Source organism: Acomys minous (assembly GCF_964271855.1).
Source record: "Acomys minous genome assembly, chromosome: 19".
Classification (NCBI taxonomy): domain Eukaryota; kingdom Metazoa; phylum Chordata; class Mammalia; order Rodentia; family Muridae; genus Acomys; species Acomys minous.
Genome location: NC_140499.1, coordinates 64,542,382 through 64,560,473, shown reverse-complemented (window position 1 = coordinate 64,560,473; position 18,092 = coordinate 64,542,382). Strand labels below are relative to the sequence as shown.

General features: G+C 45.9%; 2 protein-coding genes across 2 annotated transcripts in view; both read right to left on the bottom strand.

Annotated features, from left to right (window-relative positions):
• The window catches only part of LOC311590337 (speckle-type POZ protein-like), a 399,822-nt gene that overhangs the window by 194,040 nt on the left and 187,690 nt on the right, over positions 1-18,092 (bottom strand). The gene's annotated exons all lie outside the window — the stretch shown is intronic.
• On the bottom strand, positions 2,777-17,148 carry LOC311590340 (speckle-type POZ protein-like; the record flags this gene model as incomplete). Its single annotated transcript, XM_084769231.1, has 2 exons — positions 16,467-17,148; positions 2,777-3,065 (listed from the first exon to the last, which is right to left on the bottom strand). Exons 1-2 carry the CDS (start codon positions 17,144-17,146, stop codon positions 2,777-2,779), a joined length of 969 nt encoding a protein of 322 aa, XP_084625357.1. The 5' UTR covers positions 17,147-17,148.

The window sequence follows — 18,092 nt, the reverse complement described above, 5'->3', positions numbered from 1 at the left end:
TGGAAATGCAGCGGCAATGCTCGGGTCTACCTGGGAGTCACTGGTAACAACACTAGTGGTTGCTTCTAGAAGAAAGATATAGGTCACAGCTAAGTAGGTGCTGAGATTGTTTCAGGTGCTTGAGAGGAGGCTCTGGGAGAGGACTCTGTGAGGAAAACAGGTGGCTAAGATGGCCTCGTGAGACATGAATTCCTGGCCATTTACCAACAGTCTGTAGTGCGTGAAGCAGGAAGTCTCCCACAGCTCCCCTAGGTCATCTGTCAATGTGTACCTTGGAACCTTGGTTGTAGATGTCATGTTCTCTCCAGAAATGCTGTGGGAGTCTTGAGCCATATCCACCATGCATAGGAGGGTGAGGTGATCCTCAGGGAGAAGGCGTTCTGCCTGGAACAAGAGGAGATGTCTTTGGATGGACATTTTGAAATCCCAGGCGTTGCTCTGCGGGAACCTAAAGACAGTTCTGCTTCTCAGTCCTGGGCATTTCTCTGCTTAGGGACATGTGATCCCAAAGTGGAACTACACTCAATCTGGGCCCTTAGGACCTCCGAGTCACACAAGGTAGACTGATGGGCAGTCTTTGCCTTTTTCATCAATCCCATTGGGGATGTCCTCTCAAACAAGGTATCAGTTCATGAGTGGCTCCCGGTGAGAAAGTCCCACCTAAAACGGTTTCCTGCAATCCCTCCAGGCAAAAAGAAAAGTTTCTGACAGCCCAAGTGTAGGAAAATTTCTGGACAGGGATCTCTCTTGGGCCAGAGCTCTAGGCTGCTTGGTCCCTTGACATTTCTATCGGTGGTACTTTGAAGTTTAAATCAAGACATGATTTCTCTTTAACTTGTAGGACACAATTACAGGTCCTTTTCAGAATTTTAATGTCTGCTCTATGCTCTGCTTCCACACTGAGAATAGGGAGGTGGGTCTCTCTGTGATTGTGTTTTTTATTTATTCATTTTTATTCACTTTACATCCAGATTGTGGCACACTCCTTTATCTTCTCCTGGTCTCCCTCTCCCTACCTCCCTTTCTTCCCATTCACCCACCCCGAATCTTTAGAGAGGGGGAGCTCTCCTTTCGTGCCATATGACCCCAGCCTACCATGTCTCATCTGGACAGTCTGCATTCTCTTTTTTAAAAAACTTTTGTTTTATTAATTTATTCATATTACATCTCAGTGGTTATCCCATACCTTGTATCCTCCCATTCCTCCCTCCTCCACATTTCCCCCTTACTCCCCTACCCTATGACTATGACTGAGGGGAACTTCATCCCCCTTTATATGCTCATAGGTTGTCAAGTCTCTTCTTGGTAGTCTGCTATCCTTCGTCTGAGTGCCACCAGGTCTCGCCATCCAGGGGACATGGCCAAAATGAGGCACCAGAGTACGTGTGAAAGTCAGACCCCACTCTACACTCAATTGTGGAGAATGTCCTGTCCATTGGCTAAATCTGGTTATGGGTTTGAAGTTTATGGCCTGTATTGTCTTTGGCTGGTGCCTTAGTTTGAGCAGGACCCCTCGGCCCAAATCTGCCTATCATAATGTTCTTCTTGTAGGTTTCTAGAACCCTCTGGATCCTTCTACTTTGCCATTCTCCCATGCTTCTCTCATCTAGAGTCCCAATAGGATGTCTTCCCCTCCGTCCCAGTTTCCTGGAAAGTGAAGACTTTCAAGACCCAGCTATTCCACTCCTTGGAATATACCCAGAAGATGCTCCAGCACATAACAAGAATCCTTGCTCAACCATGTTCATAGCAGCCTTATTCATAATAGCCAGATCATGGAAACAGCCTAAGTGTCCCTCAGTAGAAGAATGGATAAAGAAACTGTGGTACATTTACACTATGGAATACTACTCAGCAATTAAAAACAAGGATGTCCCCAAATCTGTGGACAAATGGATTGAATTACAAATGATCATAATGATCGAGTTAACCCAGAAGCAGAAAGAATCAAATGATATATACTCTCTTATATCTGCATACTAGCCCAAGGGGCATGTCCCAGGAAATAGCATTTCTAATACTTAGGGTAGATAGTACTCTACAATCATTCACAAGACAGCAGAGCTGGAAGGACTAAATTGGACTTCTCTGAACATAAACTCTTCAGGAACCCACAAGAGCTTTCATCATTTTTATTCAGTTCATATTTCATATGTAAGGCTCTGTCTACAGAGATGTATGTGCCCATGCACACCAGGAAGTGTCTCAGATCCCTGGATGTCCAGTCACAGATGGATGAAAATCCCTGTGTGTGCTGGGAACAGTCCACGTGTCCTCTGCAAGAGCACCATTGCTTTTGCCACCAGAGTTAACTCTCCAGTCCCCACACACTGAGTTATGGGAGGTGGGGACAGGACTTTGTCTTTTGCTACCCTTCTGAGTAAATGTTAATGTTTGTTTTCTCCTTTGATGCGACACCTTGGTCATGTGTTCTGCTCAGTGGAATCAAAAGAGGTCCCCCGACACCTCCTAAAAACCATCTCTCGATACTGTGTTTCTTGCAAGCACCTAAGTTGCCTCAGTCTTCAAGTCAGTGGACAAAATGAAACAATTCCAGGAAGAAGGCAGATGTTAGGTAGAGCACAGCAGAGCCCTGGGCTACCCTCATGGCAATCATTTCAACTTCTTCCAGATGTTTGAAATCCTGAGCCACAAGGCTGTCTTTGCCCAGATCCACTGTAAATTCAGCAGCAATGCCTTGGTGTACCTGGAGGTCACTGGTCACAGCACTGTCTACCCTTGAGGAAGACAGGGCTAGGTCACATCTAACCAGGAGCTAGGATCTCTTCAGGCGTTTGAGAGGGGGCTCCAGCCAGGGACCCTGTGCAGAAGCCAGGGACTGGAATGCTTCAGCCACCATGTGGGGATGGGCTTCCACCATTTCCTTCCACCCTGAGGTCTCAGAGACCTCAGAAGCATGACCTGTAATGAAACCCAGGGCCTGCATTTTCAGCTCTTGTGCACTGTGGAGGTCAGCCAGGAAGAGAGTGTGAGCAGCATTGTCCACTGAGAGGTCCCTGCAGAGGGCATCCTCACACATGGCCTTCAAGCGCTCCAGGCCATACCTGTCAGCAGCTGCCAGCACATCAGGGTCCAAGCTGTGGAGGTTTGGTGCCTTCCCCGTGTAAATGAACCCCATCATCTCCTTGAAGACTTGAGGATCCCTGTCCTGGATTTCAATTCGGTGTTTTTGTTTCTCCTTCATGTCATGTTCAAACATGGCTCTGAAAACCGGAGAGCGAACCCCTAAGATGGCCTTGTGAGCCCGGAATTCATGACCAGCTACCAACAGGCTGCAGTCTGTGAGATGGGAAGTCTCCCACAGCTCCCCTAGGTCAGCAGTCAATGTGCACCTTGGAACCTTTATCGCAGGTGTCCAGTCCTCCTCAGAAATGCTATAGGTGTCTTGGACCATGATCACATTGCAGAGCAGGGTGAGGTTGTTTTCTGGGAGAAGGTCTTCTGCCAGAGACAAAAGGAAATCTTGAAGGATGAACATTTTGCATCCCCAGTTGTCGCCAGGAAGGAACTTGAAGACCCGTGGGCTACTCATTCCCAGAGTTTTGTCTCCTTCCGCATTTATAATACAAAACTGGAACTTTGCCCAAACTGGGGTCTTCAGACTCCTGAGCAACACCAGGTAAACTGACACGTAATCTTTGCTTTCTATGTCAATGCCTTTGGGGTGAACTCTCAAACACCATTTCAGGTTGTCATTGGCTCCTGATGAGAAAGTCCCACTGACAATGGGGTCCGGCATTCCCTCCAGGCAATAGGAGAAGTTGTGGATGGTCCACCTGTAGGAAATCTCCTGTACAGCAATATGTGTGTAGCCCCGGGTCGCGACTGCCTGGTCCCCTGACATTTCTACTGGAGACAGTTTGAGGTTCAATTTCTATCCAAAGCGAAGAATTAAGATATGGTTTCTCTTCTTCCTGTAGGACATAAGAACAAAACTTTTCAGAATTTTAGTGTCTCACCTCCACTCTGTTCCCCACTTGCTGAGACTAAAAATTTGTGTGTCTCTGTAAATATCTACCGAGATTTCATTATTATTTTTAGACAAGACCGTCAGGGCCCCTAGGGATTCTTACATTACTCCATTTCTTTCTCTGTACTGAGTTAGTTAAATTGGGAACTCGTTTTGCCTATAATACACAACTTTTTAAGTGTTTGGGAAATTTTTATACATTCTGGTAAAAATATTTATGTATATTTAAATTTTTTCACTTGATAACCCAATTGTAGCCCCCTCCCTCATTTCCTCCAGGCATCACCCTAACACCTTTGCCCCTCAATTTTCCTATCCAAGTCCTCAGAGAGGGGGAGCCCTTCTCCCCTCCCAACGGACCCCAGCCTATCAGGTCTCCTCAGGTCTGCCTACATCCTCTTCCTCTTCAGCATGGTAGAGCACCCGGCCACGGGAAAGTCATCTAAGTATAGGCTACAGACTCCATGGCAGGAACAGCCCCAGCTCTACTTATTATGGGCCCCATATTGAGATGGAGATGCCCATAGGCTACCTCTGAGTGGGGTGCCTGGATTTTCTCCATGCATGGTCCTTCTTTGGTGCACAGGAATCTTCAGGGACTATGGGCCGAGATTTCTTGGCTCTGTTAGTCTTTTATAGAGATCCTATCCCATATGGATCCTTCTATCCCCAACTCCTCCGTAGCACTCCCTGCACTCTGCCCTAAGTTGGGCTGTGAGACTGAGCTTCTGCTTTGATTTCCTGATGGGTAGAGCCAGGGAAACAACGCTCTGCACAATAGCCACAAAAACCATAAAGAATCTTGATGTAACTGTAACCAAGGAACTAAATGTCTTGTATAAAAAAAACCATAAATCTCTGAAGAAAGAGACTGAAGAAGATATGAGAAGATGGAAAGATCTTCCATGCTTGAGGATGCATAGGATTAACCAAGAAACAATGGCCATCTTACCACAGCAACCCACAGATTTAATGCAGTTCCTATTAAATGCCAACACAATTCTTTACAGCTCCTGAAAAACCAGCTCTCAACTTCATTTGGGACAACAACAATCCAGAATAGCTAAGATAATCCTGAACATGAAAACATCTTCTTGAGGGACGGTGGTCCCTGAACTCAAGATGTACTATAGAGCAACAGTCATAAAAAGTGCATGGTACTGGCATAAACACAGACAGGGGGATCATTGGAATCCAATAAAAGATCTAGAAATACACTCACACATATAATTTTTGAGGAAGAAGGCAAACCATACAATAGAAAACAGAAAGCACCTTCAGTGAATTGTGCTGCTCTAGTGCATGTCTACATGTCAAAAAAGCAAACAAATATGTTCCATGATGTTGGATTCAATGTGATCCCTGAGATGGTGAACTAGAAAATCCTGTCTGAGATCCCATTTTGGTCCTTGAGATTGTGAACTGTTTATACTGCCTCTGATCCCATTGTGACCCCTGAGATTGTGAACTATAAAAACACAGGATTTAATAAAGTTAACCCTAGGTCAATGGGTGGAGCAAGCAAGCAGCTGACGGGGATTAAATGTAGGCGAGGTTTTGAGTAGAGGAACAATTAAGATAGCTTTCAGGATAACAGGATCTTGGGATTTTAGCTTGAGCTCCATGGACTTTGGTGCTTGGCCTTTGGAAGCTTTTGGACTTGGGTTTTTAGGTATTTTCTTCCTGGGCAGTCAGCTGAGCTAATGAGACTTTGGGACCTTTTCCATCAGGAGGTGAGCTGAGCAGGAAGGTTAGCTGACTGCTTTCTCTGCCTCTCTGAGCTAGCAGGTTTTTCACCACAGCATCTGTCTCCTGTGTCTTTATTGGTTAAATAAAGTGATCTGGGAATTTCACTGAATCCATCCTAGATCCATAGTTATTACAGCGCAAACCTCAAGTGCCAGAGCACGAAAGAAATTATCATAAAATGAGGAACACCAAATCTATTAAAAGAGATAGTGTGGAAGATCCTTGAACTCTTTGGCACAGGAGACAACTTCCTGAAGAAATACGAACAGCCCAGACTCTAAGGTCAACAATTAATAAGTGAGACATCATTAAATTGAAAAGTTCCTATGAGACAGAGGCCACTGCCAAAAAACAAAACTATAGCCTACTGTCGGAGAAAAGATCTTCACCAACTCTACATCCAACAGAGGGCTAATATGCAGTCCAGATAAGGAACTGAATAAATTGAACACCAAAAAAGCAAATAATCCCATTAAAATATTGGGTACACAGCTGAGCAGTAACCTCTCAAGGAAAAAATATGAAATTTCTAAGAAACACTTAACGAAAGGCTCAACATCCATAGCCATCAGGAAAATACAATCAATACCTCTCTGGGATTCCATCTTACACCTTCAGAATGGCTAAGACCCAAAACTCAAGACAGAGCACATGCTGCCAAGGATGTGGAGAAAGGGGAACTCTCCTCCATTGCTAGTGAGAGTACAAACGGGTAAAACCATTTTTGAAATCATTCTGGCACTTTCTCTGAAACTTGGGAACAGCACTCCCTCAATACCCAAGCATACCACTCCTGGGCATATATACCAAAGATGCTCTACCATACACCAAGGACATTTGTTCTACAGTGTTATTTGTAATGGCCAGAAATTGGACAATCCAGATGTCCCTCAACCAAAGAATGCAGAGAGAAACTGTGGTCCACATTCACCATGGAATTCTATTGCAGCTATTAAAATCAAGGACATCAGGAAAATTTCAGAGTAACAGAACTTAGAGAATGAAGGAAGCTAGATCAAGGGCATTGAGGAGAATGACTTACAGGCTGCAGTCAAGCTAATCCACTGACCACTGGCTGTGCACAGAGATGCCAATAGTCCTGTTAGCTGTTCAGTCCAGGAGGTGATGTCTCTGCTGGTCTTCAGTATATACTGCAATTCTGTAGACGCAGGCTGTAACGCCGGTGATGGACTGCACTTCCTAGCCAAGAAGGGCCAAGAGGCAAAAATCCCAAGCTTCCCTCTTCCATGCCCTTATATAGTCTTGCAGGGAAGGTGTGGCCTAATTAAAGGTGTGGTTGCCAGGATCAAGACCTGGATTAAAGGGGTGTGTCTCCTTGTTTTTGAGATCTAGTGTCAACTTTGTGTCTTTGGACCACCAAATCAGGATTCCATATGGATCTGCCTACTTGAACTGAAGCCACATCTTTCTCACAGGCAGGCCCTCCATTCTGGGGTTTGAGTTCATTCCAAATGGATTCAAGGTTTAGCAAGAAGGGCCATCCCATGTGTATCTTCTTCCTGTAGCTAGATCCATATGTGAAGGGAATGTTTGAATTAATACACAGCTACTCTTTCTTCTTGTGATTGTGTCATAATTATCCCTGCCATGAGTGTGAAAATGGAAGGAGTGTTTTACTCATCTGTCAGGGGTCTGACTGTCACAACAGGCGGGCAGGTGGAAGAGCTCACATATGGTGTCTCACAAGCAGAGCCAGAGACCTCTGAATGTGCTGTCTTCTTCGCTGTCTTTTTCCAATGCAGACTCATGGTCCTTGCATGGGTCTATGCACCTTTATTCATGGTGTTTCCTCTCTGCCTCAGATAATCATCCTTGGAATAACTATGTCATCCCCATGTATGCAATAATTGTGGTATTCTAAGTATCCTGGTTGGCTGAGACTCAAGAGACCATGATAAAAACTGTCAGATTCCATTTTGTTAGAAACATCCTTAAACCATCCCAAAGACCACAAACCCTGAAAAATTCCTTGCTGGAGGGTCAAACTGATCTACACTGAGCTGCAGTCTATTTGTACTTTTATTATGTTTGATTCAATGATGTCATAACTGCCCCCTTTGACATCTACATACTCTATTACACTTTTCAAGTACACTAAACACTGCCATGCACACTTTCAAGACCATCCAGATCTGTTTGTCAGCAAAATACCTTGAGTCTGAGCTGACCACCATGGTTTACCATCCTCAGCACTCTATAAGCTCATTGCGGTTTTCTTCCTTTACATATGCAATACAAATTTGCCTCAAGGATCATTGAGATCCTGGACTGGCCCCCTGCGTGAGATCTGCAGCAGACACCCTGTGGGGGACTTCACTGCCCCACTCCTCACAGCTGCTGAGGGTCCCACAGATCTTACCATTCCAAACCATCCCCTTCTGCATGACTGCTAGCAGTGGGAGTAGGACTTCTCTGATTCTTCTGGCTGCTCCTGAGACCCTCTGCCTACTCCTGTGTTACCTCACGCAGCCCTGGTGTGATGGGTTATGCCTACTCTTAATGCATTTTGTCATGCTGCAGTCAGTTGGTGTCCCTGGGAGGCATAATTTGTTTGGAAGAAAAGTAGGAACAGTAGGTTTAGAGGAGAGGGGAAGTAGAAGGGGCAGAATCTGGAGAATCGTAGGGAGGGGAGGCTGCAGTCGGGGTGTACTGCTTGAGAGAAGAATAACGAAAAAGAAAAAGTAAGTTACCTCACACAAAAAGAACCACGCCAGACTGCTTTAGCACAGAATTCGCCAAGACTTCCAAAGAACAGGTAGCACCAATACTCCTCAAATAATTCCACTAAATAGCAACAGAAGGGCCATTGCCCAATCTGTTCATGACACTACTGTTACCCTCATTCCCAAACTACATAAAGACCCAACAAAGAAAGAGAATTACAGACCAATTTTCTTTATGAAAAATTATTCAGAAGTACTCAATAAAATACTCAAAATCCAAACCCTAAAACACATCAAAGCTCATCCACCATGTTCACTTAGGCCTCATGGCAATGATGCAAGATGGTTCAACATGCAAAAATCAGGACATTGACTCTACTGTATAACCAAATTGAAAGATGAAAGCACAATCACCTCATTCGATGTAGAAAAGGCCTTTGGCAAAATCCAACACCATTCATGAGAAACATCCTGGAGATATTAGAGACACATCAACTGAGCATAATAAAGGCAGGATCCAGCAAGCCCACAGCCAGCATCAACTTATGTGGGGAGACACTCAAACCAACTCCACTAAAATCAGGAACAAGACAAGGTTGTCGACTCTCTCTACCCATAGAATACAGTGCTTGATGTCTTCTTCAAAAGAGCAATGAGACAACTGAAGGAGATAAAGGGCACACAGATTGGAAAGAAGAAGTCAAAATATTCTTCTTTGCAGATGATATGACGGTAGATCTGGGAACCTAAAAATTCCACCTGGGATCTTCTATAGCTAATAATCAGTTTCATCAAGTACCTGGATACCGAAGTACTCACAAAAGTCAGCAGAGCTCCCATATATAAAGGATAAACAAAATTAGAAAGAAATCCAGAAACCCACCTTTCACAATACTCTCAAGGAATATAAATATCTTGAGCTAATGTTAGCCAAGCAATCAAAGGACTTATAAGACAAAAATTCAAGTCTTTGAAGAAAGAAGTTGAAGAAGATATAAGAAGATGGAAATATCCCCAATGCTCACAGATCAGGAGGATTAACCTAGTAAAAATGACCACCTTACTAAAAACAATCTACACACTGGATGCAATCCCCACCAAAATGGCACCACAACTCTTCACAGATCTTCAAAGACAGTTCTCAATTTCATATGGAAACCCAACAAAACACAACAACAAAAATGATAGCTAAAACAATCCTGAGCAATAAAACAACTGCGGGATTTCTCCTCATATCTGATTTCAAGTTGTCTTATAGGGTTACAGTAATGAAAACTGTATGGTATTGGCCTAAAGCAGACATATTGATCAATGGAATGGAATTGAAGACTGAGACATAAACCTAAATATGTATCTATGGACACCTGATTTTTCATAAATAGGCTAGAAATACATACTGGAAAAAGAGACAGAATATTTCACTAATGGTGCCAGTTTAACTTGCCTTCCTTTTTTAACGTACTGGAAAAAGGACAGAATATTTCACCAACGGTGCCATCTAACTTGCCTTCTTCCTCCTGAGCCTCCTGAGCATAGAGGTAAAACAACAACAAGAACAACAACAACAACAAAAACCACCAAAAACAACAACAATAACAAAAACAAAAAACAACAACAACAAAAAACCTTAAGCCTTAGTCATAATTGGAGGGTTCTGCAGCAGGTAGGTAGAAATGCTCCAGCCCGAGGAAAGTGTGTAGGGGATGTGTGCACACTGCAGGTGTTTGGTCCTCTGCTTCCATTGGTTCATGCTGCAATGCTTCAACTGTGACTTAAACAGCAGGTCATTTACACAGTGTGTGTGTGTGTGTGTGTGTGTATGTGTGTGTGTGTGTGTGTGTGAGAGAGAGAGAGAGAGAGAGAGAGAGAGAGAGAGAGAGAGAGAGAGAGACAGAGACAGAGACAGAGAGACAGAGAGACAGAGAGACAGAGAGAGACTGAAAGAGAGACAGAGAGACAGAGAATACAAAACAATGAGGGCTTGGAGTGGAAAAAAGAGAAATAGGAAAGGGGAATCTTTTTTTTCATTTGTCTGACTGATTACAGTATTCATAGAGGTCCCAAGTACTATTAGAAACTAAGATACCATTTTGAACTGATTATATGATGGGAATTCTGGCCAAGTTCAATCACAAAAGTGAAAAAATTTAGGGCCAATCAGTGTTCTTTAAACAAGTCCCAACTGTTTGATTTACCAATGAAGACTCAGGAGCCAGAGGCTAAGGTGAAGGCCTGCTAGCTCAGAGAGGCAGAGAAAGAACCCAGCTGACCTTCCTACTCAGCTCATGACCCAGAGGAAAAAGCCAAAAGCTAAAAGCCAAAATCCCCCAAAGCTCTTCTTCAGCACTCTGTCTTAAATACTCCTTAACTCAGTGCCCCTCCTTTCTGTTTAATCCCTGTCAGCTGGTGCTGCTCAACCTCTTGACCTAGGGTTAACTTGACTTAATCCTGTTACAGAAAGCAATTGGAGCCAGGCATGGTGGTGCAAGCCTTTTGTTTTGTTTTGGTTTTGTTTGTTTGTTTTTGAGACAGGGTTTCTCTGTGTATCCCTGGCTGTCCTGGACTCTCTTTGTAGAGCAGGCTGGCCTCCAACTCACAGCAAACCGCCTGCCTTTGCCTCCCTAGTCTGGGATTAAAGGCTTGCACCACCAAGCCTGGTTTGGCACATGCCTTTAATCCCAGCACTTGGGAGGCAGAGGCAGGCAGATCACTGTGAGTTTGAGGCCAGCCTAGTCTACAAAGTTCCAGGACAGCCAAGGCCACACAGAAAAACCCTGTCTCAAAAAACAAAAAACATCAACCAAAACAAAACAAAAAACCCAGGAGGACCTAGAAAAGCTGTGATAGTACAGGCAGCTCTGGAGGGAGGGTAGCAGAGGAGGAGGTGAAATAAACCCACCCACTTGTGCCCATGGAGACTGCAGAATTGCATCTCCAAAGGTGAGGGGATGAGGTCAGGTGAAGAAGGCTGGCCATGAACTTAAAGAGTATTGGTGCACGTACCTCTGCCTCAAAGAGGGGTGTCTGAGGCTCAACAGTCACTTCCTGGGATTCAGAGAAACATTTACACCCACCAAAGAAGAAACTTATCTGGCTGCCACGGGTGAAGAAGCGGGTGATAAGCAGTTGGTGAGCCAGAAGGGGAGCCTGTGGGTGGTGGACTGGAGGTGAGGGATAGGGTCCCAGGGCAGCTCAGACCCCAAGGAGGAGCACAGGAACCTGGAGAGCCTGCCTGAGTCATAGGACCGAAGTGTCACACCTCAGGTGGAAGTGTACACTAGCAGCTGGGAACCAAGAAATCCCACAAAGCCACACAGCACAACAAATCTCACCAAGAGGTTTACTGGGAGGGAGGAACCCAGGAGGACGGCTGCCTCTCCTCAGGCAAGACACATCAGAGATCAGAGAGGAGACAGGGCTTGTATAGGATGTCCTGAGAGAGGGGAGCTTTCCAGGTAGGGGACTGCTGGGATTTCAAGTCCAGAGCTTGGTCTTTTCACTGTGTAGGATAGGCGCTAGGTCTGGCCTTTAGGGGAGTTTGAGTGTTCTTTGGATGGAAAATGGAAGTTGGAGGTCCTCAGGCATGGGTCCTGGCCACCCACTGGCTTGAGGGCCTTAAAGATAATACTTTCTGCCCTGGGATCTGACTCCAGGGGCCGAACAGATCCCAACACCTCCCAAAGACCCCAGCTGCTTGACTGGGCTACAGGTTTTCACTCTGCCTAACTAGGCCAAGTTTCTAACAATTCCTGAAAAAAACCACAAGTTATGGACAGCTCATGGGCAGCTAATCAGCTTATAGAAGAAAATGGCCAGATACCATGTTTTTATTACTTCGTGACCTTGGTAAAAATGCACAGCTGTCCCCATGCAATCAAATTAAAAGCCAACACCTGAGTAAGAGCCAAAATTTCAGTGACTCAAAAGTCCCCAGTAACCAAACAAACAGCCAGTCTTGAATCCCCTGGTACACTCTGACTCAATTCTGTTCTCACAGGTCCCTCCAAGTGTCCATAAATTTAGCTTGCATGCTCATTTCGGGGAGAGGGTCGCCCTCCAGTGCTAGATTAAAAGCACTCTTTGACAGGAACTCTGGTGCCCCATATTTGACCACGACCCCTTGATGGGGAGGCCTGGTGGCACTCAGAGGAAGGATAGCAGGCTACCAAGAAGAGACTTGATACCCTATGAGCATGTACAGGGGGAGGAGGTCCCCACTCAGTCACAGACATAGGGGAGGGGAGTAGGGGGAATGTGGGAGGGAGGGAGGAGGAAAGGGCAGATACAAGGGATGGGATAACAATTGAGATGCAATATGAATAAATTAATAAAATATTTTTTAAAGGGTAAAAAAAAACCACTCTGTGTTTTCGAATACTGCCTTTGAGCCTTTCTTTAGCAGACAACTCACACCCTAACACTTTGCATTAGACACTTCATCTTTTTCTACAGCTATTAATCTTCGGTTTGGTCTCATCATTGTGTTCCTGATTTCCTGGATATCTCATGGAACGAGTCTTTTAGGTTTTAATGTTTTCAATGGAAATATATATTTCTTCTATCAAATGTTCAGTGCCTGAGGCTCTCTCTTCTTCTCCCGCATTCTGATGGTGATGCTTGTAGCTGTAGCTTCCCTTCACTTACCTAGACTTTTGACTTCCAGAATTCCCACTTTCTTCTCTTTATTGTTTCTATTTATATTCTCAAGCCTTATGTAGTTTCTCCTTTTTTCTTTAGCTGTTTGTATTTCTTGGCTTTCTTTAAGGAATTTGTTCATTTTTCCAGTTTTATTTTTGTTTTTGGAGACAGGGTTTCTGTGTGTAGCCTTGGCTGTCCTCGAATTACTTTGCAGACCAGGCTGGCCTTGAACTCGTAGTGTTCCACTGCCTCTGCTGCCCAAGTGCTGGGATTAAAGGCTTGCACCACCACTGTCCCCCTCATCTTTAATTTTGTTTCTTTAAGGACTTACTGACTTTTTTGTTGTTGTTGTTTTTGTTATTTGTTTGTTTGTTATGAGACACGGCTTCTCTGTGTGTAGGCCTTGCTGTCCTGGAACTCACTTTGTAGAGCAGGCTGGCCTCAAACTCACAGAGGTCAGCCTGCCTCTGCCCCCCAAGCTTTGGGATTAAAGACTTCGGCCACTACAACCCGTCTTGTCTTTTCTCTTGTTTCTCTAAGGATTTATTCACTTTCTTCAAACCTCTGTCATCCTCATGAAGTTCCTTTTAAGGTTTATGTCTTGTGCCTCAGCTGTGGTGGGGTATTTGGGGCTTGGATCTAGAGCAGCAGAAGAGAGGAAGATGACAAGCAGCTTTCTTGGCAGGTTTGACCTGTGGGTTATCACGGAGCGATTGCGTTTGTGGCTGGAATACAGCCATGAGTGGAAAAGAGGGGGGTCAAAGGGGATTGTCTGTGGGATCCACAGGCGATGTAGACAGGGGGTGGAGGAAGGAAGGCTGCACATGGTGTTCTGTCACAGCTATGGGGGTGAGACTGGGGGACTGGATTGGCACGGAAGGGGGGAGCGATGAGAACCTTCAGTTGCCTCACCTGTTTCCCTGCCCTGCTCTGCTGCCCTGTTCCTAGTGAAGGCCTGCCGTGTTGGGGCTGGGATGATGGGGGGGTGTTGGGGTAAGGAAGACTTGGGGAGAAGATCTGTGTGACCCATTGGAAGGGCGGGGGACAATGTGGTCAGACAGGAAAGAAAGACCAGAGAAGAGTTTCTGCTACAGAGCTGCGACAGAGAATGGGGAAATTTGAAGTGGGGGAGCAAAGGATGGTACATGGATCTGCTTTTGGACTTCTTGTTACCCTGGAAAGAGTGGCCCTTGGCTTAGCATGGGGGCCTGTCCTGGCTGGTGGAGATGGCAAAGAAAGAGCAGAGGGGAGTTAGAAGGGAAGATGTGCGGTATCCATAGCAGATGGGAACAGTGGGCAAACGAGGCTCCCACAGGAGGTCTGCTGCAGAGGTGCTCATTAAACTGTGGCACTGGGTCTATGAAGAGTGGGGAAGGTCTGCAGCAGTCTGCCTGGTTTCCTGGCAGACATGGCATGGATCCATGTTTCTCAATACTTTCCGGGGGCGTCTTTTGACCCTTTCAAAGAGGTACAATGTCAGAAATCCTGCATATCAGGGGTTTCCGTTATGAGCCATTGCAGTAACCATATTACAGTTGCAAAGTTGCCAGGAGTGGTATAAAGAAGCTGCAGCTGCGCTGGGTGTGGTGGCTTCCTTGACCATCTTGGCCTTTCCTTCTACTTTTCCATGAGCCTGGTGCTGAGGTGCACGCCTTTCATCCCAGCACCCAGGGAGAGAGAAGCAAGGCGGATCTCTGTGAGTTCAAGACCAGCCTGGTCTACAAAGTGAGACCAGGACAGCCAAGAATACACAGAGAAATGCTGTCTCAAAAAAAAATATTGTAGCCAGACGAACAGATGCAGAGACCCACAGCCAAAGATTAGGCAGAGCTCAGAGAATCATTTTTTTTGAGACGAGGTATCTCTGTGTAGCCTTGATTATCCTGGACTTGTTTGTAGACCAGGCTGGCCTCAAATTCACAGAGATCAGCTGCATCAGCCCCCTCTGAGTGCTGGGATTAGAGGCGTGCACCACCTCACCAGGCTCATGGAAGGGAAGGAGGAAGGATTGAAAGGGTCAAGTGGTCAAGGACACAAAAGGAAAACCTACAAAATCAACAAACCTGGGACTATGGGGGATCACAGGGACTGAACCATCACCCAGAGAACATCCGTGGAGCAGAAACCAGACCTGCACACATGTGTAACAGGTACACTTGGTTCTCATGTGGGCTCTAACAGGAGGAGTGGGGACTGGCCCTGACTGTTGCCTGCTTTTGGGTCCCTTTTCCCTAAGGGGACCACCGACCACCTTGTGTAGTGTCAGTAGAAGATGCCACCACGTGTACTTGACATGCCAGGGTGGGTTGATACCCATTGCAGGTCTCCTCTTCCCTGAAACGAAAGAGAGGGGGGCATAAGAGGAGGGGAAGGGAAGGGAGACAAAAGCATGGGGGGGGGGAGAGAAAGGGACAGGAGGAGAGGAGGGGGGAAGTTCCAGTCTAGTGTAAAGTATATTAATTAACTAATTAATAAAAAAATAAGAGGACTCTACAATTGATTAAAACACTTTTATTCATTTTCTATTTCATTTGTAAAGCTCTGTCTACAGAGATGTATGTGCCCATGAACACCAGGAAGTGTCTGAGATCCCCTGGATGTCCAGTCACCGATGGATGAAAACTCCTGTGTGTGCTGGGAACAGTCCACGTGTCCTCTGCAAGAGCACCATTGCTTTTGCCAACTGAGTTGTCTCTCCAGTCCCTACACACTGAGTTATGGTGGGAAAAAAGTCATTGCCTTTTTCTACCCTTCTGAGTAAATGTTAATGTTTGTTTTCTCCTTGGTCCTGATCCCTTGGTCATGTGTTCTGCTCAGTGGAAACAAAACAGGTTCCTCCACACCTCCTATAAACCATCTCTGTGCTGTGTTTCCTGCAAGCACCTAAGTTAACTCAGTCTTCAAGTCAGGGGACAAAATGAAACAATTCCAGCAAGAGGGCAGATGTTAGGTAGAGCACAGCAGAGCCCAGGGCTGTCCACTTGGAGATCATTCCAACCTCTTGCAGATGTTTGAAATCCTGAGCCACCAGGCTGTCTTTCCCCAGATTCACTGGAAGTTGCTGACAACACCGGCTGCTGCTGCTAGAGGACAGGTGTAGGTGACAACTAAACAGGTGCTAGAATCACTCCAGGCTTTGAGAGGGGCCTCAGGGAAAAGACTGAAAGGAAGCAGGGGTCTGGAATGCTTCAGCCAGCAAGTGGGGATGGGCTTCCCCCATTTTTTTCCACCCTGAGGTCTCAGAGACCTCGGAAGCATGAACTGTAATGAAATCCAGGGCCTGCATTTTCAGCTCTTGTGCACTGTGGAGGTCAGCCTGGTAGAGAGTGTGAGCAGCATTGTCCACTGAGAGGTCCCTGCAGAGGGCGTCCTCACACATGACTTTCAGTTGCTCCAGGCCATACCAGTCAGCAGCTGCCAGCACAGCAGGGGCCAAGCTGTGGAGGTTTGGCGCCTTCCCCGTGTAAATGAATCCCATCATCTCCTTGAAGACTTGAGGCTCCATGTCCTGGATCTCAATTTGGTCCTTTGGCTTCTCCTTCAGGTCGTGTTCAAACATGGCGCTGAAAACCGGAGAGCGTGCCGCTACGATGGCCTTGTGAGCCCGGAATTCATGACCACCTACCCACAGGCTGCAGTCTGTGAAGAGGGAAGTCTCCCACAGCTCCCCTAGGTCAGCAGTCAATGTGCACCTTGGAACCTTTATTGAAGATGCGGTGTCCTGTCCGGAGATGGTGTAGGAGTCTCCGACCACACTCACCTTGCAGAAGAGAGTGAGCCTGTCGTCCGGGAGTAGCCAATGGGTATGGGACAAGAGGAAATCTCGAAGGATGAACTTTTTGAATCCCCTGTATTGACACGGCAGGAACTTTAAGATCCCTGTGCTCCTCACATCTTGGGATCTCTCTCCTTGAGCATTTATGATATAAATTCGGAAGCTTGCCCAAACTGGGCTCTTCGGACAGCGCGATTGCAGGTAAACTGACAGGTAATCTCGGCTTTCTTCATCAATCCCATCAGGGTAGAGTCTCAAACACCATTTCGGGCTGTCACTGGCTCCTGATGAAAAAGGTGGGCTTTCCATGGCTCCCCACTTTCCCCCCATGCAAAAAGAGAAGTTGCTGATGGTCCACGTGTAGGAGAATTTCTGGACACTGATCCGTGTAGCGCCCGAGCTCTCGGCGGCCAGGTTCCCTGACATTTCTGCTGCCTGAGGGAGTTTGAAGGCTAAAGTGGAATCAAAATAAAAAATCAAGATTTGCTTCCTCTTCACCCTGTAGGATAAATGATACATGCTTTTTAGATGTTTTTACCTGCTGTTCCCTGCTCTATTTCCTCTTCTTTGAGACTGGAACCTTGGGCCTCTAAGATTATTTTATTTGGATTTCAGTATTAATTTCAGACAAGACAGTCCAAGCCCGAAGTGACCCTTACATTATTCTATTTCTTTCTCTGTAGTGAATTAGATCAGTTGGTAACGAGTTTTGCATATAATACACAACTTTTTAAGTGTTTGGAACATTTTATACATTCTGGTAAAAATTTATGTATATTTAAAATTGTTTCACTTGATAACCCAATTGTAATGCCCTCCCTCATTTCCTCCAGGCACCACGCTAACACCTTTGCCCCTCGATTTCCCTTCCAAGGGCATCAGAGAGGAGAAGCCCTACTCCCCTCCCAACTGACCCCAGCCTATCAGGTCTCCTCAGGTCTGCCTACATCCTCTTCTTCTGCGGCATGGTAAAGCACCCGGCCACTGGAAAGTCATCTAAGTGCAGGCAACAGATTCTATGGCAGGAACAGCCCCAGCTCTACTTATTATGGGCCCCATATTGAGATGGAGATACCAATAGGCTACCTCTGAGTGGGGTGCCTGTCTTTTCTCCATGCATGGTCCTTCTTTGGTGCACAGGAATCTGCAGGGACCATGAGCCCAGATTTCTTGACACTGTTAGTCTTTTATAGAGATCCTGTCTCATATGGGTCCTTCTATCCCCAACTCATCCACAGTGCTCTCTGTACTCTGC